The 26061-nt window shown below is 61.8% G+C and overlaps 1 protein-coding gene and 1 long non-coding RNA gene across 2 annotated transcripts; one reads left to right on the forward strand and one right to left on the reverse strand.

The window, feature by feature from the left end:
- Positions 1-10133: 10133 nt before the first annotated feature.
- Positions 10134-14891, forward strand: LOC140593986 (uncharacterized). The gene is made up of 3 exons (XR_011994528.1): positions 10134-12357; positions 13818-13963; positions 14073-14891. It is a non-coding gene; the product is annotated as an uncharacterized lncRNA (long non-coding RNA).
- Positions 14892-16690: 1799 nt separating this feature from the next.
- On the reverse strand, positions 16691-18742 carry GADD45B (growth arrest and DNA damage inducible beta). Its single transcript, XM_026019392.2, has 4 exons — positions 18465-18742; positions 18285-18386; positions 17668-17890; positions 16691-17414 (listed from the first exon to the last, which is right to left on the reverse strand). The coding sequence occupies exons 1-4, from the start codon at positions 18506-18508 to the stop codon at positions 17301-17303; spliced, it is 483 nt and encodes a 160-aa protein (XP_025875177.1). The 5' UTR covers positions 18509-18742; the 3' UTR covers positions 16691-17300.
- Positions 18743-26061: the final 7319 nt, after the last annotated feature.

Here is a 26061-nt window from a genome sequence, read left to right on the forward strand (position 1 = left end):
TCCAGCCGGCTGGGCTCGCCTCCAACCTGCCCCCTAAGAACCTGGAGAATCCAGAGCCATTCCAAGGCCCGTAGACACGCATGTCTGCCTCCTCAGAGCCAGGGGGGCTGCCTCTGGAAAGGAGGGGTTCTCAGCCCAGGACCCCCTGGGCTCCAGTGTGGGGTCAGAGCTTCCACTCACCCATCTGCTGCAACGGTGGCGGGGGGGGGGGGGGGGGGGGGGCGGGGAATGCTGGCTGAGGGTAAAATAAAGCCAAATTTGGCTCTGAGGTCCTGGAGCTGCCGGGCCGGGAGGAAGTACCCCCACGCACCCGCTGCCTGTCGCCGGCCCGGCCACCTTTGGAGCAGAGCGAGGGAGGAAATGCCCTTCGCGTCTGGCCTCCTTCCTGGCCAGCACGCGTGGAAACACGCTCTCCGCGGGGCCCTGAGGCTCTGTGTTCAGAACACACCTCTGCGGGTCGGGAGGCCTGCGGTGGACTCGGGCCCAGGGTTGGGGGACCCACTGTCCCCCCTTGACGGTCTCGGGAGGGCATCTGCACGGCCTCCTCCGAACGCATCCCAACAAGCAGCAGCAAGGTGGGACACAGGAGGAGCAGGCAGGGCAAGTTCTGCCACCAAGGGGGGCCCGGCTCCAGCAGCGCAGCTCTGCAGCCAGTTTCCTCCTCTGTCAGGTGAGCGTAATCAGTAGCACCGAGGTCGGTGTGAAGACACTTAACAGGTGTGAAGTACGTAACAGGCTTTCACCAAGTAAAACTGGCTGACGGGCTTGAGAGGCTGTGATGCTCTCAACTTCCAGCTGCCATATGGTACAAAGAAGTGACAACCGTCTCCTCTGAGTCCTGCGAGCGCTTCCTGCTGAATGCTGACGCCGGGTTGACTATCTGTCCCGGAGCCTTATCTCCGCAGTCAGCCCATCCTGTCTGGAGAGACGCAGTCGGCTCACAGACAGAAACCTGCGCGGCAGAAAAAATAAATAAATGTAAAGACAGCATCGTCCACTGTCATGCCTGCTGGGATTCAAGGTGATGCAACGGGAATATGGGCTCCCTGAAGGTGGTTCCTTGCACTGTGGGGTTGGGGACGGAGGATGCACCTCCAGCAAGGACCCCAGAGAGAGCAGGTGGGGATAGGGGGTCCAGTGTGCCTGTGCGCCGGTGTCCTGGGGGATGGTGTGGGGGAGTGGCATCCAGGGGGACCCACGTGGGGGGGATGGTTCCAGGGGGTGGTGTCCTGGGGTGGGGGTGATGGTGTCCTGGGGTGGGGGACAGTGTCCCGGGGTAGGGAGGGATGGTGTCCCCGGGGAGGAGGAGTAGTGTGGGGGGGCAGTGTCCTGGGGGACCCCATGGTGGGGAATAGGTGTCCTGAGATGGGGGGACAGTGTCCTGGTGTGGGGGATGGTGTCCTGGGGTAGGGAGGGATGGTGTCCTGAGGGACCTTGTGTCTCAGGGCAGGGGGATGCTGTCCCGGGGCTCCAGCCAGGCCTTGGGAGCCAGCCAGAGAGCAGAGCCGCCTTCCCTGGGCCGGTGGGGCGGTCCAGTGCTGCCTCAGGTCTGCGAATCCGCAAGGCCCCAGGAGGACGATGGGCCCCCTTCTCTGCGGCAGGGCCAACCCTGGAGCGGGTCCTGCAGGGACAGAGGAGCAGAGGGGCCGGGGCCACGGCTGTCGGGGTCTCCCACGGGAGGGCAGGAAGCACATGCAGCCCCAAGGGCCAGAGCCTCCCACATAGGCCCGCCCACCCCCGAGGCTATAAAACACAGGAAGCGGCCCCTTCACTGCGCAGAGGCAGTAGGTGCACCCCTGGGTGCGGGGCTTACGACAGTACCTGGGCCGGGTTCTCCGCACCCAGGCCTGAGTGACCTTAACGCACATTGTGGCTTATTTGTCACCTCTGATAAAATCCTTCCGTGACAAATTATAACCTGTGGCCTATTCACATACACAAATCCTATACTTTTTAAAAATTCTTAAGTTTTTTTCAGTGTCAGTATGACAACCATTAAATGAGACATATTATTACATGGGACATATTTATACTAAAAAGTTATTTGTTGCTTACCTAAAATTTAGTTTTAATTGGGTATCTTGTATTTTATCTAGCAACTCTATAATAATTTGTTGATCATTGTATCCATCTGATGGAGGTGGCCGCGCACCCCGACTGTGAGCTCCAGGAGGGCAGGCACGGGTCAGTTTTTATGCCGGGCTGTCGGTGCCAAGCAGGGTCTGACCAAAGGAGCTGCCTGCATGGTTCCCCCAAGGAGAGCCACATCCTAATGCCCAGAACCTGTGCATATTTTCCAGGCCTTGCGGATGAGATCAAATTAAAGATCTCTAGATGGGGAGAACTGGGGGGGCGGGGTGCCGGCAATGTCATCACAATGTTCCTTATAAGAGAGATGAGAGTCAGAGAGAGAAGGCAATGGGAAGCTGGGAGCCCCAGGAAGTCTGTACCTGGACCCCAGGAAGGCTGGTTTCTGACTTCTGACCTCCAGAACTGAGAGACGAAATCTGTGTTGCTTTAAGCCACTACTTTTGTGGTGACTTATTACAGTGGCCATAGGAAATTCATTCGATGCCCAACAAATATTTGCTGAATGAGCAAAAGAACGTCTGAAAGTATGCAAGAGGCAGCTGTGGAATACGCCGTGGGTCAGAGCCAGGAGAGTCAGGAGACGGCATTGGCCTCCCGTGTGTCACCAGGCATGAGACCCTTGGCCATGAAATCATTCCAGAGCCCTGGTTTCCTCAGCTGCAGCATGGGGTCCCTCCCGCCAGCCTCAAGGACCATGAGGAGTCAGGGGATGGCCGGGGAGAGTGGTGTCAAGGTGCCGAGCCAGCTAGAGCCCACAACTTCCCTCTCCTCTCAGCCAGAGTCATCTCGGTGTCCTTTCTGGAGCCACCTGCTCCATCTCCTGCCAGGACCTTGTTCTAAGAGCTTCCACGTGTTCCCTTGCATGCTCAGGGTAACTCCGTTTCCATCATTACCCCGTTTTCCCGAAGGTGGGCCTCCCAAGCACAGAGAGGTCAAGCCACTATCCCAAGGTTACCCAGGTGTTAAGCTGTCAAGTGTGGATGGAGATGAACACGTCGGTAGCCTAAGATGTGGCCCAGTCCTGCATCCTTTCTTTGCCTCAGTTTACCCTCACCAAGCAGATCTTCCTCTTGGGGCCATGGGACACCCCACCTCCCAACCAAGAGGTTTGGGGGTCAAGACATGCTCTCAGCAGGGCAGACCTGTCACACACTGAAAGGAGGTGAAAGGTCAGAGACTGGGGAGACCTACTCTGCCCTGGAGATGGAATCCAGCTGTGGGGTGTCACGGATTCCTGGAGGCCGGAACGTCTGGCTCACCTGGAACGTGGGAACGCCCTTGACAGCTCCCGCTGCCTCCCCAGCCAGGAAATATGGGGTCTCCCCGCTCCAGGGAGATGCCCGCCCGGGGAGTGGGGGGACACCAGGCTGTGTCCTTGTGTGCCCTTCACGGCTGAGGCCAGCCCTGGGTCAGCAGGGAGGCGGAGGACCAGCGGAGGAGGAGAGGCGGGTGGCCAGCCTGGGCGGAGGAATCCCCGAACCGGCTAAAAATAGCCGGGGAAATTATTCCAACACCTTCCCAAAATAGAAGGCGGCCTCCCCGCCCAACCCGAGGCCTGTCGGCGCAGGGTGGGGGCCTGCGGAGGGCAGGGGGCCTGGGGCGCCTCCCCCACCCCCAGGGCTCGCACCTCCCCCCCCCCCCCCCGCCGGCTGCGCGCTGACCCCGGGGTCGGGGGGGCGGGGGGACCCCGGAGGTGGCGCCTCCTCCCCGGACCCCAGCCCCAGCCGCGCTGACCCGGGGCGCTGGGAGGGCCCGCCGCTGCGCCTATTTTTAGCCGCCCGCCCCGCCCGAGCTACTTTTAGGCTTTGGCGCGGCCGGAGCGCGGAGGCCGCGGGTGCACGCCCCGCCCGGCTGCCCGGGCGCCCAGGCTCGGACGGGCCCCGCCTCTGCCACCGCGGCGGCCGGGCCTCCCGCTGCGGCAGGGCGAGGGGCGGGGCTCCCTCCCGATCGGGGCTCCCGGGTCCCCGGGGGCGGCCCCACCAGCCGGCGGCGCCGAGCGCTCTCCGGAGGCTCTGCGGCGGCCTCAGTGTCCGCGTCGGTGAAAGGGGGCGAGCGCGGGGGGGGAGGGGGGCGCCCGGAGTCCCTTCCCCCAGCCCCTCTCCCGCCTGCGCGGCTCCGGAGACGCAGGGGCTGATGTCATCCCCAGCCCGTCACGGGCGTTCCTGCGCCAGGGAATCCCGGCCCCCGCGCGGGGCCCCCGTGGAAACCCGTGACGCCAGCGCCGTCGCCGCCGCAGGTCTTCCGGACGGCGCCGGGGCTGGCGCGGGGCGGGGCGGGGCGGGGCGGGGCGGGGCGGGGCGTGCTCCGGGCGGGGCCCACCCCCACGCGGCCCGGGGCGCGCGCACTCGCTCCACCGGCGCGCGCGGCGACTCCCCGCGGGCACAGCAAGCGCGAGCGCGCTCCGACACCCCCGGGACGCGGTCCCGCGTGGAAGGCCCGGTGGGCGCGCGTGCACAGCCCTGCTGGCTCTGGGGAGGGGCCAGCGCGCAGGCCCGACTGCCCAGGGCCTGCCTGTACGGTGTGGGGTGGAGGAGAGGAGGAGGAGTGGGGACGCAGCCTGGACGCACACGCGTGCACACACACACACACACACACACACACACACTGGTCTGTGGGCGTGGGGCCGCGGCGATGACTCGGAGCCTGTTCACTGTCTCCCCGCCAGTCTGGGAGCTAATTACTGTCAGGACGAGACGGGTTGGCTGGAAAGATGAACAAATCGCAGTGTGTCTGCAGCTCGTCTGGGTCTGCAGGCCCCACCAGCGTCTGTTCCCGGGGTGTGGGGCATGACGGGCACGCGGCTGTGCGCGCAGCCGGGAGCCGGGGGCACTTGCTTGGGTCCCGCAGGGCCGCGGCCTGGTGTGTGTGAGGCCCAGAGAGGGATGGTGGGAGCGACTCCCCTCCTTATGCATAAAATGGATCTAGTCATAGTAGGTACCTCCTAGGTTAGGAGGAATAAACGATCTAAGCTGTGAACTCACCCCACCCTCGGTGGTATCCAAGGGAAGTGGAAACAGGTCCCCACCAGGACCCCGGGGTGAATGTTCATGGCAATTTTGTTCCTAATTATCAAAAACTGCAAACCACCCAGCTGTCCATCCCTGGAGAACCGGTCAACTGACCGCGGCCCCTACCAGGGAGCAGGACTCAGCAGGGCCCCGGGAGGAACCCACCTCGCCGGGCCTATAGGGAGGGAGGGGACCAGACACAGAAGGCCGCGCGCCGTGTGAGTCCACGTGTGTGCCTCGTCCCTGGCCAGCTGGTCCCTGGACAGGAAAGGGGGCTGGTGGGGGCCGGGGGCTGGGGAAGGAGGGGGTGACAGGTGACGAAGACAAAGTTACTTTTCAAGGTGATGAAAATATTTTGTAATCAGAGGTGATGGCTGCACAATTCTATGAAACACTAAAAACCGGGGAATTAATTATACCCTTCAAACCAGTGAATTTTGTGGTATGTGAATTGCATCTTTTTTTTTTCTTTAAGGAACAGAGTACTCATCTGTGCAGCAACGTGGACGCCCGTCAAATGCAGTGTGCTGAGTTTAAGGAACAGACTCAGAGGCTGCAGGTTGGGTAATCCCGCTTTTATGACTTCCTTGAAAAGGCCAAACTAGAGGGGAACAGAGCAGGTGCCCAGTTGCAGAAGCTGACCTGGGGCAGCAAGGGGCTTCCGGGATGGTGGACCAACTTTAAATCTTGATTGTGTAAGGCCTCACAGTGGCGTCTGTTTGTCAGGACTTAAGGGATTGTACATCTAAAAAGTATGAATCTACTATTTGTGGTTATACCTCAAAGGACCCAGCTTTAAAAAATAAACCTGGGGACCTGGGGGCCCCTGGGTGGCTCAGTGGTTGACCATCTGCCTTCGGCTCAGGGCGTGATCCCGGGGTCCTGGGATTGAGTCCCTCATCCCTCCTTATAATATATAAGGAGGGGAGACGCTCCCCTGCAGGGAGCCTGCTTCTCCCTCTGTCCCGGCCTGCCATGCCCCTGCTTGTGCTCTCTCTGCCAAGTAAATAAATAAATATTTTAAATAAATAAATACGAGGTGTTTAGAAAAAAACAGCCTACTGTGAAGTAGAGAGATGATAGACCACAGGCTGTTATTATCACAATTGTCGCTATGTGTGTACGAGTGGCCCCAGATGCCATGAACCTGAAGATCCCTGGATTCGGAGCTCGGATGCTGGGACATCTAGAGCACCCAACAGCACCTGTCCCACACACATATGTGCAGACACTCAAAAAACAGGCACACGCATCCCCACAAACGTGTGTGAGCACACGCAAAGACAAACACACAAGGCACCCAAGCACATGTGTGTGCATACATACAAAATACACAGGCAGAGAAACACACACGTGTGCCCGTGCACATAAAACATGCACACAAATTTATCAGTACACACACACATGCATCTGCGCACATGGGCACTCACAAAAATATGCAACAGACACACAGCGACACAAATACCCACACACAGCTGTGCACACGGAACACACAAATATACACCTCTATCCACACAGAAATAGATGCAGGGCACACATGCGTGTCACCTACGCATACGTGCATACACTCCAAATGTACGTGGGCACACACCTACACACAGTCACTCACACTCGCCCAGGCAGGGCAGGGGCCCCCAGGAGCCCCATCTGAAGGCTGGGAAGAGGGCATCCGCGTGCGTCGGGAGAGAGCCAACTTGTGTCTGCGCGTCCCAGATTGGGTCTCTGTCAGCTGTGTGTGGGTGTTTCTGGGCCTCCCGCCTCTCTGTCTGTCTCCAGGACACAGACAGACACCCCCCCCCCCCGCAGGCCTCCTCCTCCCAGTGCAATCCCCCACCTTCCTGTCCCCACCCCAGCAGGCAGCCGTGGGAATCTACTGGTTTGAGTTGCAAGGGGATGAGAAGGAAAGGCCTCCCCTCCCTCCCGCTGAGCATCTGCTTCTCGTAGTCTGCCCCTCCCCTCTCCAAGTCCACAGGAACACCCTCCACTCTCTGGGCCTCAGTTTCCCTGGCTGTAAAATGGAAAGATGATTTCTGGGAATATCCAGGAGCCACTCTGCAAGTCCCACAACCTGCACAGCTCTGACCCTGCCAATTCTGGCTGCACGTTTACTGGAGCCTTCTGCAGACAACAGCCTAAGCCCTAGGAGCAGCTTGGATGGTGGAAACTCCAGGCCTTGGGGCCACGTGATAAGAGAGATGTTTGGGGAGCAGGGTGTCAGGCTCCCCGTGCCCTGGGGAACCCTTCCGAACCAAGGTGTGGACACCCAGTAGCCTCGGGTGAGGTGGCTGGGATGGATAGCACAGATTTTAGGGAAATAGAAGGATAATCATATGCTCAAAAATGCACACACCTCCACGAGAGCTGTGCGTGTCCACCTGGCTCTGGTTTCCGCAGTGAACGAATTAAAGTGACTCATGTGTTTCCTGATCAGTGTGCACAGTGTCCACAGGTATGTGCAAGTATGAGCGTATTCTCATCCCTGACGATGAGTCTACAGTGTCTAAGGATCTTCTTGTTCCTGGATGTACAAGAGCCCAGTGCACTAGACACTCAGCACATAGTTGCAAAATGATGTGTCCCTTTTATTCATTTGCTCACTGCACAAATATTTACAGAGCGCCAACCAACCGTCAGGTGCTAGAGCGAAGCAGTGAGCAAATCAGATACCTCTGTCCCACAGAGCCTCAGGGTGAACGTGGATCCCCATGGCTGTGCTCTGTGGCTCCCATGTGGCACACGAGGGCAAGCCTGGGTGTATGCACAAGCACATGTTTGTGATACGGGCTGCAGAATTAGCAGCGGCCTGGCCCACGCACATGCATGCACACAGGTGTGTGTGTGCAGGTCCACTGGCGGCTCCTGGGCGGGCATGTGCAGTCTGGGGCCTGCCTGCCCCGCCCATGCGCCGAGAGTGCCCGGGGCCAGGTGGGGCCGGGCGGGCCGGAAACCTCTCCCAGCTGCTGTGCCCAGTTTCAGGGAAGCCACCCGCTGGCATCCTGCCCTTGCACCTGCCCCCTGGGCTTCCAGGAAGGTCCCGGGAGGCCCTGCCTCCAACCCTGCATGACTGAGTCCTCTGCCCCTACCCACACACAACGCAGGGGGGTGTCCAACCCACTTCCTCCCACACAGAGCACCCCCCCCACCCCCACAGAGCCAGAAGAGACCGAAAGAGCAAAGTCTCTCCACGTGGGGTAAGCTCAAGCATGCCCGGAGGACCCTAGGGGAGGGTCTCAGCTCTCTGCAGGGCGCCCTAAACGCCGCCCGCCCCCCAGCTGCTGTAGGGGGTCTGCAGAGTGAGCATCTGAACTTGGACAGTGTTGCCCTATCCTGACCACCACCACGCAGGGTGCAGCAGAATGCCAGGCGTGCGTGCATTGGGATTCTTACTCACATGTGGGTGCTCGCCCGGATGAGAGGATCTGAAAATAGGGGACTTCTTCACCAATGGATATTGTGAGCACGGCTGTGCCTGTGCACCGTGGGTTCATGCCCACACTCCCGGCCAGTATTTGCACACGCGAGGACATCTCTCTGTAGGTGTTTGTACACAGGCGGGGTGGGGGCTGCACACATGCACATTTTCGGAGAGGGACGGTGCTCAGCGGCCTTGCGCACAGTAGGGCTCGCCGGCGGCGGAGGTCCGCATGCAGGTGCGGTGTGCACCCCGCAGCGTGCGCGTTCAGCCCGCGGGGCGCGCACAGGCGGGGGCGGGGGCGGGGGCGGGGGCGGCCGCGGGGTGGTGGCGGGGCCGTGCGGCTGGGCACGCACCCGTCCCGCGCCCGGCCCGGCAGGTCCGGCGGCTCCGGCGGGGCGTGGGGCGGCCAGCGGGGCAGGGAGGCTATTCCGGGCGCTGGCGCGGTGCCCGGGCCCTGCGCGCCAGGCCGCCCGGGGAAGGCGCCGCTCACAAAAGGAGGGTCTGTGCAGACGCCCCGCCCTCGGCCCGGCCGCCCGCCGCCAGGGGCTGGGGGAGGGCGACGCCGCGGGGACCGCCGCCGGCGCAGACCCCCCCACCGGGCGGCCGCAGACACCGCGCCTGGCGGGCACCAGCGGGAGGCTGGCACCGCCGGGCGCGGGAGGGGGGCGGCGGCCAGCGCGGGGGCTCGGGGCGCACCGGCGGCGCGCCCAGGGCGCACTGGAGGGGGCCCCGGAGAGGGTCGCGGCCGCCGCCGTGGGGAAGCGGGGCGCACAGGCCCGGCCCTTCGCCCACTCGGGGATTCCTCTGGCTCTCGCACCCCCGCCTCTGTGTCCAATTACCCAATTTTAAGTACCGAGGAAGCCGGGACTCCTGCCTGCCGGGTCGGGAGGGGCGTCTGGGGCCAGGGTCAGCGCCCCCCTCCGCCCCCAGTGTCTGGCGGGAGGGTGGGGTGGGGGGAGGGCGTGGTCGCGGTTCTCCAGGCCCAGCGTTCTGCAGAGCGCTTCCGTGCAGTTCAGGGCTTCACCTCGCCACGTGGGAGGGCGACTAGACTTTCCCTTTTAGGGCTGGGGAAACTGAGTCACGCGCGCCGCGCGCCCCCCCCCGGTAGACAGAGAGCCGCCGAGAGCCCCGACCCGACCCGAATCCCGAGCTGGGCGGCTGCCCCCTCCCCCCCTCCCCCTGCAGCCACCCGAGAGGGATCCACGGCGCGCGGGCTGTGGACTGCGGCACCGTCGTCGCCCCACGCGTGCACGCGCGAGATCGCAGGCTCACGCTCCGACACGTGGGTGCCCGCGCGGGGGCCGGGGCAGCCCTGCGTGCACGAGGGTCCTGCGCTGGGCCTCCGCCTCCCCGAGACGCCCCCCCCCATCCCACCCCAGCCCTAGAGCCTGGGAACCTCCGGCGCCCGGGAGGAGGGGGCAGGGTGGGAACGGGGAGCCGCGAACAATGCAGGGAAGGGGCAGGGAGGGGCTCTCCAGATGGAGCTTCTGCGCGTCCGACAGTGTCTGCCGAGCGTCCTTGGGGGCGGGGGTGGCTTCGGGGCTGGGCGTCAGGCTGGGCATCCGCGGGGCGGTGGGGGCGGTGGCGGCCACCGCGGTCCCTGGCAAAGGACCTTCCCCACCCGTGCTGGCGGCGTGCGGGTCTCTCCCTCGCGGCACAGCTCCGGGCTGTCCTCCCAGCCTCTCCCTTCCCACAGATGAAGCGGGCTCTCCCATCCCTCCCCATCCCTCCCCATCCCTCCCCATCCCCGCGCAGCCCGGGCCAGGAGTTTGGCGCCACTGGGACCTTGAAAATCTAGCAGAGAGGCCACGTCTCCTGCCTGGGGATTGGGGTCGCCAGAGAGGGGACAGCAGGGTGAGGCACCAGGCAGGGCGCCCCAGGCCGAGCCGGACGGTGGCGGATGCTGGCGGTGGTTCCAGAGGGAAGGTAAAAGCTGAAGGCAGGGCTGGGACCCGCCGGAGTCCTGCCCTGACCCCTGCGAGGAAGGAGGGAGAAGCATTTCAGAAACCAGGAAGGCCCTGGCTTCCTCCTGCTGCTTTCCTAGAAGAGGGGATGTCATCTCCTGGAAAACACGCCCCCCACCCCCGCCCTCCCTGTGCCATCTTACCCCCTGGTGGAAGGAGCCAGAGGTGAACAGGGCCCACCAGCTGCCCTGTACCTTGTGGCGGGAGAACCTCACTGCACAGATGCTACCCAGATGCCCTTGACCTCCCCAGGGGTCACCTGGGGCCATCCTCAGCACCCCACAGCCTGGCGGTAGGGCAGGACCGGCAGGGCGCCCGCAGGGCAGGCAGGAAGGTCCCTGGAACACCTTTGGTGGATAAATAGGACCTGTCCCACCCCCTCCCCCGCTCCTGCGTGAAGACCTGTGGGCCTGGGTGGGTGTCCTTATTCATTTCCTGGTCCTCGGGCGCCTGCCGGGAAAACCCAGAGCAAGCGAAAGAGGGGTGTGTGCTGGCGGGCATGCATGTGTGCGCGTGTGCACTCTGCTGAGTGTGAGACTGGGCTCCCAAGTGTCTGCACGTGTGACGGGAGGACATGTTTGGGTATTTCTGTCGGGGGGGTGGTTATGGGGTGAATCGTGTCGGCTCAGAGCATGCTCAAGTCCTGATCCTGGGCACCTGGGAAGGGGGTCTCATTGGAGGTAGGTTTTCTGTAGACGATAGAGTCGAGACGGGTTCTCGAGGGCGGCCTCCGACCCGATCCAGCTGGCACCCTCACAAGAAGGTGTAACTGGGACCCAGAGACGCACACACGTGGAAGCCCACGTGAAGACTCAGGAGAACAGTCCGTCCAATCCCAGGAACACCCAAGGCCGCCAGAAGCGAGAGAGGCCCGGAGAGATCCTCCGTCAGAGCCACAGAAGGTCACCTCCGGCTCACACATCGGCCTCCGGAGCCAGAAGCCATTACCCAAGTCACTTTGTTACAGCGGCCCCAGGACACTCATACCGTGGGCGTAGCGTGAGGGTGAGAACCATGCGAGCGTGTGTGCGCGTGTGCGTGTTTCCGCGCCTACTGGCGAGCCGGAGTATCCGAGCACACGCTGTTCGTGCGTGCAAGTGTACACACGCGGGGCCTCCACGGCCACAGCTTAGAATGCACAGTCCTCTGGCCACCGGCCACACCGCTGCCCCCCCGGGGGCCCGCCCCGAGCCACTTCTCAGGGAGACACAGGGCCGCCCGCCGCCTCAGCAGCCCCCAGCGGGGAGGGGCCCTGGGTACAGTCGTGAGGCCCCGGTCGGTTAGGAGTTCTGGGCGCCCGCTACCCACGGGTGGACGGACAGACGGCCGGTTTGGGAGAAAGAAACTTGCAGACGGCGCATCCCGGTGCAGCGGGGCTGTGACCTCCCCCACCAGGCTCCCCGCTGCGTGTTGCAGCCAAGTGACGCTCACAGCAGCCCGAGAGGTGGGCCCCCCCCCCCATAGCCCCGCTGCACAGCTGAGGAAACTGAGCCCGGAGAGCTGAAGCAGCCTCCTGGGGCACCCAGCCCGCCGCCTCCGCAGGGCCACGTTCCAGCTTCCCTGCGATGGTGTCACTCTGTCTGCTCGGGACCCGGCACCTGGCAAGGCCAGCGCGTGTCCCTCAGGGACAAAACAGTCTGTCCTGGAGAAGGAGGTCATCTCGGTGGGTCCATCTCCGTACACAGCCCAGAACAGACCCGAGCCTTTGTGTCCGGGCATTTACGAAGGGCAGGGGTCGCGGGCTGGGAGCTCGGCCGTGAAGAACCAGGCGTCCCAGTCCTCTCGCGGCCTGAGCCTCACCGGGGACCCAGACAAGAAGCCAACGGTGGCAGGAGTGAATTTGTCCTTACAACCCGGCAGGTGCTGGGAACCTGGGAAGGTGAGCCGGTGTTAGCTTGGGGAAAGGTCGTCCTGAGGGTTCGGGGCGGAGGGGTCAGCGTGTGCATGAGCCAGAGCTTACACGGCAGGTGTGCAAGCAGTGTCTGGGCGGGAGGCCTGGTGCAAAGCCCCCGCCTGGGGTGCCCGCTGATGTCAGCTCTGCGGGACACTCTGGGTGCCCTCCCGCGTGTCCTGGTCCATACGGGGGGGTGCTAGCGTGCACACATGGGACCACAGACCCAGGGCAGGCCATCCAAGTTTGATCGTGACACCCGCTACATGGGTGAACCTCCAAACATCATGTAAGGATGAGAAGCCATCTGGTGTGTGATCCCATTTCTGTGAAATGTGCCGAACACAGCGAAGCCACAGAGACAGGAAACGGACTCATGGGTGCCAGGAGCTGGGGAAGGGGATGGGGAGTGATGGCCAACAGGGACGGGCCTTCTTCTGGGGTGATGGAATGTTCTGGAACTAGACCTCAGTGATAATTGCACGAATCTGTGAAGCATGCTCAAAACCACTAAGTAACCCTTTAAAGGGGGTACTTTTTTTTTTTTAAGATTTTATTTATTTATTCATGAGAGACACACAGAGAGGCGACACACAGGCAGAGGGAGCAGCAGGCTCCATGGAGGGAGCCTGATGTGGGACTTGGTCCCGAGGGTTTCATGCCCTGGGCCGAAGGCAGACGCTAAACCATTGAGCCACCCAGGGATCCCCCTAAAGGGGGTACATTTTATGGTATGTACGTTATATCTCAATTACATAAAAATGGACATATAAATAGATATAAAATCCTAACTGCGAATCACACCGGCCTTGGCCTGCTCCCCCGGTTGTGCCACTGTCCAACTGTGTGACCTTGGGCAAGTTGCTGCACTTCTCTGAGCCCGTGCGCTCCCTTTCTGTGAAAGCAGATAAGGATAGTCACTACCTTGTGCAGTTGTTTGGAGGCCAAACAGAGATAGCCGAGCAGAAGCCGCCCCGGGCAGCGCCGGCGCTTCTATCACTGCTCCCAACCTGGCTGCCGTGTTTGGCCCTCATCCTCCCAGGCCCCTGCTTGTGCTCAAGTCCAGGCACACGGTATGTGTTTCATGACACGCTCACGAGGCCAGCCCCCTTCTCCGGGCATCGGGGGTTCGGGAAATGGGTGAATCCTACAAGCTGTGAGGGCCTGGGGCAGAGACCACATCTGCATTTACACACCTGTCCACATGCATGTAATTCTGTGCCCACGTCCATTTTGGCGGGTGTGTGTCCACACACAGACAGATGCTCAGGGGAGGCTGTGTCTAAGGGACAAACACGGAGGGGGAGCTCCGAGAAGCTAAGTGACCGGCCCCAGGAGAAGGAGAAGGGGAAGCCGGAGCTCTCGCCTCTGCCCAGGAGTGTCTGGGTGACAGGGTGTGTGAAGTCTGGGGACCTGGGTGTGCACCTGTGTGTGTGTGTGTGTCTCAGGTCCACGGTGTAGGTGTGGGCAGAGGCGAGCTCGGGTACCCTGAAGTGAACCTGCATCCCACCACCTGCATGTCCACCTGCACCCTCCTGCTGCGGACGGGGCCCTGTCTCCTGGCGACGGGAGCCTAGGGGAGCCACCTGCAGAGGTAGGGGGGGTGGCAGCTTCTCTCTGGCCCCCTCTGGAGAGAACTGCGGGGGAGTGTCCTGGGGCCGGTGCCATCTATCCCCTTTCTCCTGAGCCTGCCTTGTCCCCAGGGGCTGACCAGCCCGTCGGTGACAATTCAAGATCTTGGCCAGTCTGTGGCTCCTCCACGCTGGGCCTCATCTCCGCTTCTGGAAAACGGACAGCAGCACGGCCCCCCAGGACTGCAGTCAAGGCGTCAGGGTGTTTCTGTCCAGGGAAGATGGAATAAGCCTCGTGAGCCGGCGGCACCACAACCCAATGCTTATGTATCCTCCGTGAGTCAGGGAAACTTCAAGCTTCTGTTAATGCGCCACCACCGCCACCGCCACAGCAACGGAGACAGTAGCAGGAGAACCACTGCTGGAACCTAAGGCCGAGCCCCTGCGTTTGCACAGGCTCATGCCCAGAGAGCTGCGGGTTGGAATTCCAGGCCGTGGGTCTGTCTCCGTGCTGGGAGGCCTCACCCCTCCCTGGCCTGTGTTCTTCACCTGCCACGTGAAGGAACCAAATATCCCAAGTTTGGGTCAAACCGGGGCGAGGGAAAGAGACGCGCTGGGGCCTGAGACAGAAGGAAAAATGAGCCACGCCAACCCTACCGTGATCTACGCTTCTGTCCGCCAGCAAAAGTGTCCTGTCCTTTCCTTCCATTCGAGTTTTTAAAACATTGCTTGAAAATAGTCTTCAACTTGCTGACTTTGGGGCACCCGCTTTCTTAAATTTTGCATGGGAGGCTCGCCGTGATGTCACAGGGTGGAGTAAGGAGATGATTCTGGAAATTCACGGGGCATCGTAATAGTGCTGGGCCAGCGATGATAATGGCCAGTCGTTGTTAAACCTTCTATGTGGGAAGCCCCCGTCTAAACAATACGTATTTCATTTAACCTTCTCGACATTCTGTGACGAAGACAGCATTATTATTTTGATTTTTGGGCTGTGGGACTGAGGCACCGAGGGGCTAGGGTACCAGCTGAGAGTCACACAACTGGGAGCCTACCCAGGCCTTTGTACGTCCTTGGGGCCCAGGAGCCTGGGGTCTTGCCCTACTGGACAGGGGACCTAGGCCTGAGAGGGTCACAGGTCACAGGTCCTTCTGGATGGCCAGAATCAAGATGGAGATGGGTGGGGCAGGAGGCAGATGAGCCTCCCCCAGAGGAGCCAACCATAGAGGGTGGACCCTCTTCCTGCTAGTCCTTCCCCATTAAGCCCCCTCCCACTGAGTTGGGGGTTCCCTCCCCACTGGCTTTTTCTCAGGGATCCCCCCTCCCCCTCCCCCCACACCCTCACCCTCCGAGTCCCCTTCTTCCCTCCTCACCTCTCAACCCCAGCAGGGATCCCCCCTCCCCCCTGGGGCTCCCCATCTGCCCCTCCCCCACCCAACCAGGGTCCTTTCTGAGCCGCCAGCCCCCCTAGCTTCCTCCCAGGCTCCCCTCAGCCCAAACCATCTCCCCTCCAATCTCCCCCCCTCCCACCCCCCAGGGCTCTGGCCGCTCCACTTAGCATCTCCCCTCTCCCTAACCTCTGCACACATCTCTTCTGCTGCTCCCCCTACCCCACCCCGGGGTCCCCACGGAGGGCTCCACCTCGGGGTTTCCTCCCTGCCCCAGGACCCCGGCTCCCCAGCTCCCCAGCTCGGGTCTCCCCTTCCCTCCACCCCAGGATGAATTCCCACCCCTCCCTCCCTCTCCCTGGGGCTTCCCCCTCCACCTGTCCCTCCCTCCCAACCTCCCCGGCGGGGCTCCCCCCAGCCCCGTGACTCCCGGGGCACCGCCGGGGTTTTCCTCCCGCGCCCACGTAGGGCTCCGTGGAAAGGTCGCGGCCTGCGGCGGGGCTCGCCCCGTCCCCCTCCCCGCGGGGCTTGGGGACACGCGGCCGGCCCACCCCGCAGCCGGGGCGGGAAGAGCGGGGCCGGCGGGAGCTGGGGCGGGGAGCCCGCGGCGGGGGCGGCACCGCCTGCGCCGGGAGAACCGGGAGGTGGCCGCCGGCCTCGCAGTTTCGGTTTAGAGGCAAGAGGCAGCCCCGTGCCAAGTCCGGCTGGGCTGGGAGCACGACTTCCTTGGGTGTTTTTTGCTTGTTGATCTTAGTTTGGGGAAAGAAAAAAAAATTTTTTTTTCTTCAGTGCAGTGAAGGAGCCTATCTGGGGAGGGGGAAGGCTCGGGTGGGTGGTGGAGGGCCGCTCCCGGGGGTGGGGTGGGGGTGGGGTGTTGCCTGGAGGAGCCCTTCCTGCAAGGCCAGCCCTGCCCGGCAGCCCTGAGCCCACCGGGGTCCATGCCCCCTTGACCTCTCTGGCCTTGGGTGGGGGGAGGGGCAGGCAGGGGCTGCAGCCAGCCCCCCAGGGGTGCGTCTCTATATGCCCAGAGCTTGGGGTTGACTCCAGCACAGCCAGTAACAGCTGTGGCACAGCGGCCAGGTTTCGTAATAAACCGGTCTTTTAATTGCTATGGGGCAGGAGGGAGGATAAAAAAAAAAAAAAAAAAAAAAAGAGGCAAAGGTTTGTTGGGCTTGGTTGGCGCCGGCTGCAGAGAGAAGAGGCACTGTTTTTGCAAAGGAGCCTGGAGCTGCTAACAGGGACTTAAGTAACACTTCCTGGTGAGCCTGCAGGAGGGGGCTCGGTGGGCAGTGTAGGCTGGGGCGCGGGGAGGGGCACAGAGGTCCTGGCCCCTCTCAGAGGTGGCAAATACACAAGAACCCAGAAGCTTTAGAAATTTATTACAAGGTCATCATAGAAGTAAAAATATATGTATCTATATAAGCTTCCCAGCTCTCTCAGTGGTTCAAGTAACAAGTGCAAGTAACAAAATAGATTGTCTATTACATTTGCAAACTGGGAGTTCATGGGTACAGAGCAACCTCGGCCCCAGCTCCCAAGTCCCAAAGTATAGTCCCGGCAAGGGTGCAGACCCTCGGTCAAGCGAGTCCCATGCAGATGTCAGCGCCGGTCTCAAGAAGGGTGGGGGACGCAGTAGGTCTCACTCCACCCCAGTGTGGAGTCCAGGCCCTCCACGGTGGGGGAGGCCGCTGCTCCCCCACTCCAGCTGCTCTGTCGCAAAGCCTGAGCTCCAGGTTCCCGTCTCCTGCTGGCCCGGGTCCCCCTCTTCTCCTCTCTCGGGGGCCGCCACGGGCGCTGCTCCGGGCTCACCGCCCTGGGGGCGGCTGCACGCTCCCCTCTTCTCCAATGATTCTGCCCCCATGGTCTCACAGGTTGGGTTGTTTTGGGGGGTTGTTCTGGGGGGGAGGGGTCAAATATTTATTTTATTTTTTTTTTGGTAGCAACTCAACAGGCTCTGATGCCGGGAAGGGTCTCAGCGCTCCTGGAGGGAGATGTAGGGAACCCACTGGTTGTTCCCTCGGCTCTCTTCGCAGTAACTGGCTACCTCCACCAGGCCGTGGCTTTTCCAGGCGTCTGTGTGAGGGTTCTGTGACAGGGTGAAAAGAGGGGGTTCAGTGGGAGCCCCAGGAGTGGGCAGGAAACCTCCGTCTCCCAGGGCCCCTTTGGGGAAAACAGGCCAGCTCAAAATAGCTCCCCGGGGAAGGAGGCCCGGCAGGCGGCCCACGGGACATGCCGATCGTGGCTGAGTGCTGAGCTGGTGCGAGGCCGGCCAGCTCCACTTTGTTGACAAACACGGGCCCAGGTGCCTGGGCAGGGTGGGGCCAGCCGCGGCGACTCACCGTGACCAGGAGGCAGTGCAGGTCTCGGGCCTCGGCGGTGCCCTGGGTCTCCGCCGGCTCTCCCAGCAGCTGGGCCAGGCGCTGCATGCCTGACACCCGGACGATGTCGATGTCGTTGTCACAGCAGAAGGACTGGATGAGCGTGAAGTGGATCTGCAGGGCGATGTCGTCCTCCTCCTCCTCATCAATGGCCAGCAGGCACAGGACCACACTGTCAGGGTCCCTAAAGGGGGCCAGAGGAAGGAGACGGGATCAGCTGGGGACTCAGAAAAGGCCACGGTGCACGGGGGAGTTTCGAAAGGCAAAGAGAAACCGAAGCCGAGTGAGGGATGGCATGTGCATGCAGCTGGAGGGGGGTGGGGAGAAGATGCACGCTTCAGGACTTGGGGGGGGGGGGCAGGCAGGAGCAAACAGGGTGGTGGGTGCTTGCAAAGGGTGCCGTCAGGATACTGCAACCTCTCCCCCCTCCCCCCCCATGGAAGGCACAGAGGCGCTGAGCCTACGGTGGAGACGCTGGGGGAAACCCGAGCCCTGTGCGAGAGAGGGGTGCAGCAGGGAGCGTGCAGAGCGGAGGGGGTCCCCACCCGCGCCCAGTCCGGGGACGTGGTGTGACTCACACATTCATCAACTTGGCTGACTCGTACACCCCCACGGTGAGGCGGTCCTGGCGCTGCGCGGCCACCAGCAGCTCCTCCACCGCGGCGCTCACGGTCTGCATCCTGGGGGCAGGAGAGAGGGAGGGTCAGCGCCCTGCCGGCCACCGGTCGCTCGGGTCCCCGCGTGGCCCGGCTACTTACTTCTGCGCCGCGTTGTCGCACGCCACGAGCTCTTCCAGCGTCATGTTGCAGTTATAATCCACAGTGGAAAGCAGCCCCACGGCAGCCCCAGGCGAGAAAATGCAAAATCCGGGGCCGGAAAGCCCAAACCCTTCCCTCGGAGCCCGAGCGCTCGGTCAAGACCTTCGGGAGGCAGCGAAATCCTCCCCCAGAGGAGGCGGAGAAAAATGCCCAAGTGCTCAGCAGGAATAATCCGCGCGGCCGCAGAGGAGGGATCGCGTCCACCGCTCCGGCGCTCTGAGCCCGCGGCCGCCGGCGCGGCCTTTTATATAGCCTCGGGGGGCTGGAGGCGTGGCCTCGGCGGCGCGTCCGCCCCTCCTATTGGCCAGCCCACAAAGGCGAGAGAGAGGCGCGCCGCGGTTGGCCGACGCCGCGGCCCACGTGGGGGGAGCGGGGAGGAGGGCGCGGGGTCGGGGGAGCGCGAGCGCCAGAAAAGAGAAAAAAAAAAAAGCAGAAGTTTTCCTCCTGATTTCCCGGCAGCTGAGCCGCGTTTCGGGGCGCGCGCGGGATTTCCAGCGCGCAAGGCCGGCGCGGACTTTCGGAGTTGGTGGAGGTGGCGGGGGGGCGCCTGGAATCCCCTCCTGGTCCCGGGAGAGTCCCCGGCCCGCGCCTTTCCCAAGTTGTGCTCGGGGCCTGCACGGGGCGGGGGCGGGCAGGGGGGTGGCCGCGGAGACCCCAGACCCGGGGTGACTTGTCTGGAGCTCTGGGTCCCAGCGTGTCTGATGGCCTTGCAGCCCGGGCCTCCCTGGCTTGGAGGGAGCGTCAAATAAAATAAAGGGCACACAGAGTGTCCCATGGATGGTGGTGGTCGCAGGAGGCCCCCCCAGGTTGGGAGCTGCGAAGGTGGCCTCTGTGTGGCCACCTTCCCCCCGAGAACGCGTCCCAGCCTCACGGAGTTGCAGGAAGCATTGAATGAAATAAGGGGCACGAAGGAAGTGTCACCCGGTGGCACCGGCCGGCTGCCTCGAGGTCCCCAGCAGCAAGGGCTGCACAGCTCTAGGCACTCGAGGGACCAGAGTGGTCGCCCCCTCGTCACCCCCCCTCGCGAGTTTCAGGGTGGAGCGCGCGTGGGAGGCGCAGGTGGCCCTGCGGCAGCCGGGCCCGCGCCCCCTGCCGGCACCTGGCGCTGCACCCCTGAGCGCCCCTCTGCACCTGACGGTGCGGGGACTTGGCCGCGGGGCAGGCCGGGGCGCCCCTTCAGGTCGGCTTGCAGGGGCCGTGGCCACTCTGATCCCTCCTTCCGGAGGGGACGCTGATGAGGACGGAGCGCGCGTCCAGTGCACCAGGCTCCCGGCATCATGGGTCTTTTAATTTTCCAGGACCCAGGAAGCAGGGTCCATGCTTATGTGCATTAGACAAAAGGGGAAACTGAGGCACGGGCAGCCCCCCCCCCCTCCCTCGCACACGCACTCCCGCAAGCCACCGGGCAGGGCGAGTTGGAGCCACACGTGTGCGACAGGGGGACGGCCGCCGGCCTCGCCGTCTCCCCCAGGAAGGCGGTTCACGAGCCTGGCGGGCAGGCCAGCGTGGGACTGCCTCCCACGGCCGATCGGGGGCTCCCGCGTGACTCACAGCAGCGCCCCCTCCCCCGCCAGCCTGGGGTCTGGCCTTCAGCCCCGCGGCTTGCTTCCCGGGGCTCCCGGGCCCCGCGGTCCGGCTGACGCATCGCACCGCCTCCGCGCCGCCCACCGGGCTGGCGCCGAACCTCCCGGGCGCCGAGAGGCGGGGCGGCGCCACCTGGTGGCCGCACGAGGTCCCTGCGCCCCAAGCGCCGGAAGGGACGCACGGGGGTCGTGCGGGGAGGGGTGAGGCGGAGGGTGAGGAGGCTGGGCCTGGGGTGACGGTCGCTGTATTTCATAGACACAACATCTTGTGCAACGTGTGACTTTATCGATGTCCTGTCTTTTGAGAAGCAAAGAGGCAAAGTGCTGCCCGGGGGTGTCTGCCTTTTATTTTATTTTTTTTAATGATGGTGAAAGACCCTTAGACCATCTGTAAATGCACCATCCAGCGGCATGAAGCGCATCCAGGCTGCAGTGAAGCCAGCACCGCCGGCCGGAGCCATCAGCCCCCGCACGAACTCGGCGCCCCTTAAACAGGACCCCCGACCCTGGAACCCACCATTCTTTGTCTCTGGATTTCTCTATCCCAGACACCGCCTATAAATGGAATCAGACAGTGTTTGTCCTTCTGTGTCTGGCTTATGTCACTGAGCACAATGTCCTCAAGGCTCCTCCACGTGTAGCAGGTGTCAGGATGTCCTTCCTTTTTTTTTTTTTTTTTCTTTTTTAAATGCAAGCTCTAGCCCAAGGTGGGGCTTGATCTCACGACCCCAAGATGGGGAGTCACAGGCCATATAGACTGAGCCAGCCAAGTGCCCCAGGATTTCCTTCCTTTTTTTTTTTTTTTAAGATTTTATTTATTTACTTATTTATTGGAGAAAGCACAAGCAGGGGGAGGAGCAGAGGGAGAGGGACAAGCAGACTCTACGCTAAGGGTGAGCCCCACTCGGGGCTTGATCCAACGACCCTGAGATCATGACCTGAGCCGAAATCACTGGTGGGCTCCACCAGCTGAGCCACCCTGGCGCCCCTTAAGGCTGAATAATATTCCAGCGTCTGGACGGACCACATTTTGCTTATCTATTTGTCCATCGGTGGACATGGGGTTGCTTGTGCCTTTTGGCTGTTTTGGTTGCCTGTTTTCGTCAGTGAAGCTAACTGGAAGCAGGGCAGGGGGGTGGGGTAGAGAGTGTGTGACACTTGCCTCAGGCACAACTTTCGAGGGAATGCCACAAAACTCCGTCATCAAGATCAACAACATTCTAAAGCAGGATTCCGTAAAAACGAAAATGTATGCAAAATGAAACACCCCACCTATGATGAACAAAATATCAAGATTTAAAATGTCCAACAGGGCCAGGGCCGGGCAGGGCGGGGGCGGGGTGGGGGCGAGGGAGCAGGGGAGCTGTGCAGGTACAGGGTCGGATCCTCTCTTTATTTATGATTTTCACCTTTCCTTCACCATGGATCCTTTTGCACTGATTTTGAATTTTTAAAATATGTATCTTGATGATTGAGTTTTTGGCGCCCTCCCCTGGATTTCATTCCTGAGGCGAATGCCCCGTGCACCTTACCCTAGACCCAGGCCTGGAGAATGTCCCTATATGCCCCAGGGACAGGTGACCCCATCTACTGGGGGGAGACCCACAGTCCCCCCATGTAAGACCATTGACCACATTGACAGGGGAGGGTAGACCCACAGCACCCCGTCCCCTACTGACATCCCCAGCAAGAAAACGGGCACATCCACCTGCACCTCAAGAATGAGACCCTTTGTCTCTACAATTGATCAACGGAGCCACATTTTTAGTAACATTGCAGGGAAGGTGCTAATGAGACCAAACTTTTATTGGCTGCTGAGCATTTTGGAGGCGGGCCCTCTCTGGGGGCTCCCCCACCCCCCCCACAAGGTGGCACTTCGGGGTCCTGGCAGGTTTACAGGGAAGGAATCGAGGCCTCCGCAGACGATGTTATGAGTTCAAGGGCACAGAGCTCCGAGTCCTCTGAGGATATTCCCAGATGCACCAGGTAGCCCAAGACCCCAGGGGTGACACCGGGATGTTTGGAGCCCAGAGAGGACGGGGTGTGAGGGGGCACCCGGGGGTCAAGGGAGCCGCCTGGGGAGCGGACGGAGCAAGGGGAGTGCGGGAGGCTGAGCAGGTGCTGGCCTGGTGGAGGCAGGTCTGGCCGGGGCAGAGGCCCGGCCTTTCGGGAAGAGGCTGGTTCCCGGGAAGCGTCCGGACACGGGTTCTTTGAGGCTCTGCTTTGCTCTGGCTGGAGGACGGCACTGGGGTGCAGGCAGCATGGACATTCGGGTCGGGGGAGGCAAGGTTTAAGGGAGCAGCGAAGAACTCAGTCACCAAAATAGTCTTTTTTTTTCTCTCTCTCATGTTTTAAATTGAGATACGATTCACAAGCCATCAAGCACGCTTTTAGCTGAGCTGGTGTCCAGCTCAGAGGGCTTTGAAGAGTGACCACCCTGTGCAACCATCACCACTGGCCCAGAGTGAGAGAAATATTTTGATGTGACAGTTTGACTCAAACAGAAGCCCCCCCAAATCCAGGATGGACGGAATCGTAGGGTGTCCCATCGAGGCAGGATCAGGGTGCCGCAGCAAGCCCTGTGCGAGCCCCGGCCCAAGGGAAAAATCAGGATGACTGATCTGCCCTGATTAAACATTTTGAAAATGTATCTGTGGGTTGTTGTTGTTGTTGTTGTTGTTGTTGTGTTTTTCCACTGGCTTGACTTGGTTAAAAACATGACATCAAAATAAGATTTCTCAGGGCGCCTGGGGGGCTCCGATGGTGAAGCGTCTGCCTTGGGCTCAGGTCGTGATCCGAGGTCCTGGGATCGAGTCCCCAGGTGGGGCTCCCCGCTCAGGCGCGGGGGAGTCGGCCTCGCCCTCTCGCTCTGCCTGCTGCTCCCCCTGCTGGTGCGCTCGCTCTCGGGCTCTCATCTCTCTCTCTCTCTCTCTCCCTGTAAAATAAATAAATAAAATCCTTAAAACAAACAAAACAAAACAAAAATAGGGTTTCTTATCCTGACTGAGTTTCTGCTTCACCCGCGTCCAGGCCCTGCTTCTTGGGACCCGGCCTGCAAACCCCAGCACCCCACCTCCACCCACCCCTGCACAAACCTGGGTTGTTCCCCATGGATGAAGGAAGAAACCAAGGAGTTTGAGGGGTGGACCTGCCCAGGAGGGGGGGTTCGCGCTCCCAGCCAGCATTGAGGCTGCAATGTCCTGGGAGGAGCCCCTGGCCTGGGAGGAGGGTGGGGGTGCCGCCTGGAGCCCCCCATGGTGATAGGAGGTGTTAGGGACCACAAGTTCAGGTTCTGTAAGCTGAGGCCCTGACCTCCTTGGGGTGGCACTTGGAGGTGGGGCGTCTCCGAGGGACTCGGGCTGGGTGAGGTCATGAGGGTGGAGCCCCAGGGTGGATTAGCGCCCTTATAAGGAGAAGAAGGGACACCAGCACTTTCTTCTCCACCACGTGAGGACCTGGTGAGGAGTGAGAGGCCTCCCCGGAGCCCACCCTGCTGCCACCCAGCCCCCTGACTTCCAACTTCCAGGACGGTGACAAGTCAGGGACCGGGGCTGAAGCACCCCAGGCCACCACGTCTGGTTGTGGCATCGGAGCGTGGGTGCGGACAGGGCCCCCCAAACAGCACATGGACGACCAAGGGCACCTCTGACTACTGGGATCTGGATCCTGGCTCTGTCCCTGTCCTGCTGCGTGAGCTTGGGCACCCCGTTCCGCTCTCTGCTCATGGAAACCACAGCGTGAGCCACGAGTGTTCTGAGCACCCACCCACCGAGTTCATTCCGGTCCACTTAGAAGAGGGCCCCGTGGGGAGCAACCGCCTCGGACTCGGACTCGGGGTGCTTTCTATCTTTGTGGCACTGATTGGAGGCCCGAGGGGAGCCGATACGGCGCTGGGGGTGGGCAGTAACACGACTGCTTCTGGTGGGGTGGGCAGGGGAGGTGACACCGAGGCTGAGACCTGAGTGACACAAAGAAGCCAAGCTTGGGAAGCACCAAGCGAGAGTGCTTCCAGCGCAGCGTGTGCAAAGGCCCTGCGGTGAGGCCACACCCGGCCCAGGGAGCCCCAGGGGGCTGCAGCAGAGTTAGTGACAGGGGCGGAACGGGGGAGATGAGACCAGACACGGGGGCCTCGGGGACAGTGACCGGGGTGTCTGGGTATGACTCTGGATGTGCCAGAAAACCATTGGCAGGTTTGAAGCAGGAAAAGTGCTGATGTCATGACTGACATCATGTGGGTTGTTGTTGTTGTTTTTTTTTTCTCAGAGATGAGCAAGACCTGATTCCTGTCCCTAAGGAGAGGCTTCCGGGTGGACTGGACGTGAGTCATCACCTGAAGTTTGAGATGTTGGTAAGACCAGACGGGCTGGGAGGAGGTGACAAGAGCAAAGGCCAGGAGGCAAGAAGGCCAGGCAGGCTGGGAACTGCTGGGGAGGGGCGGGGGCAGGGAGCAGCAGGTTGAGGGGCTTCTGCTCCGAAGTCACACTCACCCGGCGCGCACCCCTCCTGCAGCCCTCCTAAGCTGAGGGTCCCGGAGCTGGGGACTTAATCTCTCAAACTCCTTCTTTTCATGGAAAAATCACACTAGTGAAAAGGCTGCAAGAAAGGGTGACCTAGAAGCACGGGAAGCGCTCCTCTGCACCCCTCCCCTGCCGGGGTGACCTGGCAATCTGCTAGGAGACACTCCCCGGACAGACACCCCTGCCCTCCAGGGTCCCTCGTCTGCTCACCCTCCCCAAATGAAATACCCCCCCCTCCTCCAAGCCCTTCCTGCTGCCCAGGCCTTTGCTGTCCCTCTCCCTGGAACACCCCTCCTGCCCTGGGTCACCCGGCCTCTGTCCCCCTCTCCACAGGGCTTCCCTGGCCACCAACCGAGATGCTTCACACACACCCCACCGGCACATTTCATACCCCCCCTTTTTTTCTCCTTAGCATTTAACACCGGGGCACATGCTATATACCTCCCTTACCTGTCGTAATTATTACCGTGCCCTTTGCTACAACGTGGGCTCCGCCAGGGCAGGGGTTCGTGTGTTTTGCTCACCGAGGTAGTTCCAGCACACAGTAGGTGCTCAATAAAGAGGCTTTGGTCATGGGGCCCCTGGGGGACTCAGTGGTTGAGCGGCTGCCTTGGGCCCAGGGTGTGATCCCCTGGTCCCGGGATCGAGTTCCGCATCGGGCTCCCCACAGGGAGCCTGCTTCTCCCTCTGCCTGCGTCTCTGCCTCTGTGTGTGTATCTCATGAGTAAATAAATAAAATGTTAAAAAAAGAAAAAAAGAGGCGCCGGTCGCACACCTGAAGGAGTCCCCTAATCAAAGAAGGGGCCGGTGGGGTGGCTGCCAGTGAGCTGACTGGCATCAAGCTTCATCATTCGCGGGGGAGTTCCTACCCCTCGGGGGCTGAGCCAACCGCTGGCTGGAGGATGCAGTTCCGGGGAGACCGCAGACCACCCTCACCCCAGACCCCGGGAGAGGCCCCGGAGCCCAGAGCCACGGGACGCGGGAGAGTGTTGGACTGACCCCCATAGGCGGTGTAGCCGAGTCCAAATAGCCCACGCCAGGCAGCTTAGCACAGCAGGGATCTATCTCTCCGGGTTCTGGAGGGCAGAGGTCCAAGGTCAAGGTCGTGGCAGGGCTGGTTCCCTGGGGACGTGTCTGGGCCCTGGCGGGGCTGGCGCTCCTTGGCTCACGGGCGCCCGGCTCCCATCTCTGCGTCTCCCTGGGGGTCTCTGTCTTCACAAGGACATAGGCCGCCTCAATCCCAGTGGCCTCATCAGAACTTAACTAGTTATATCTGCAAAGACCCCACAGGGTCCCCCTCACAGGTTCCAAGGGGCGGGGCTTTTGGGAAGGGGGACCCTGGTCAGGCCAACAGACGGTGAAGATTTGGGGCTCCCAGGCAGGAGGAGGGCCACACGTGCAGACAGGCCGGCCAGCAGGAGCGGAGGTCGGAGGTGC

The sequence above is a fragment of the Vulpes vulpes genome, chromosome 9 (genome assembly GCF_048418805.1).
Source record: "Vulpes vulpes isolate BD-2025 chromosome 9, VulVul3, whole genome shotgun sequence".
Lineage (NCBI taxonomy): Eukaryota > Metazoa > Chordata > Mammalia > Carnivora > Canidae > Vulpes > Vulpes vulpes.

Excerpts from the sequence above, each read along its gene's own strand:
- GADD45B (XM_026019392.2), bottom strand. The coding sequence starts at position 18,508 with ATGACGCTGGAAGAGCTCGTGGCGTGCGACAACGCGGCGCAGAA. Across the intron at positions 18,387-18,464 it reads TGCGACAACGCGGCGCAGAA|GATGCAGACCGTGAGCGCCG; the intron begins GTAAGTAGCCGG and ends TCCTGCCCCCAG. Across the intron at positions 17,891-18,284 it reads TCAGCCAAGTTGATGAATGT|GGACCCTGACAGTGTGGTCC; the intron begins GTGAGTCACACC and ends GGCCCCCTTTAG.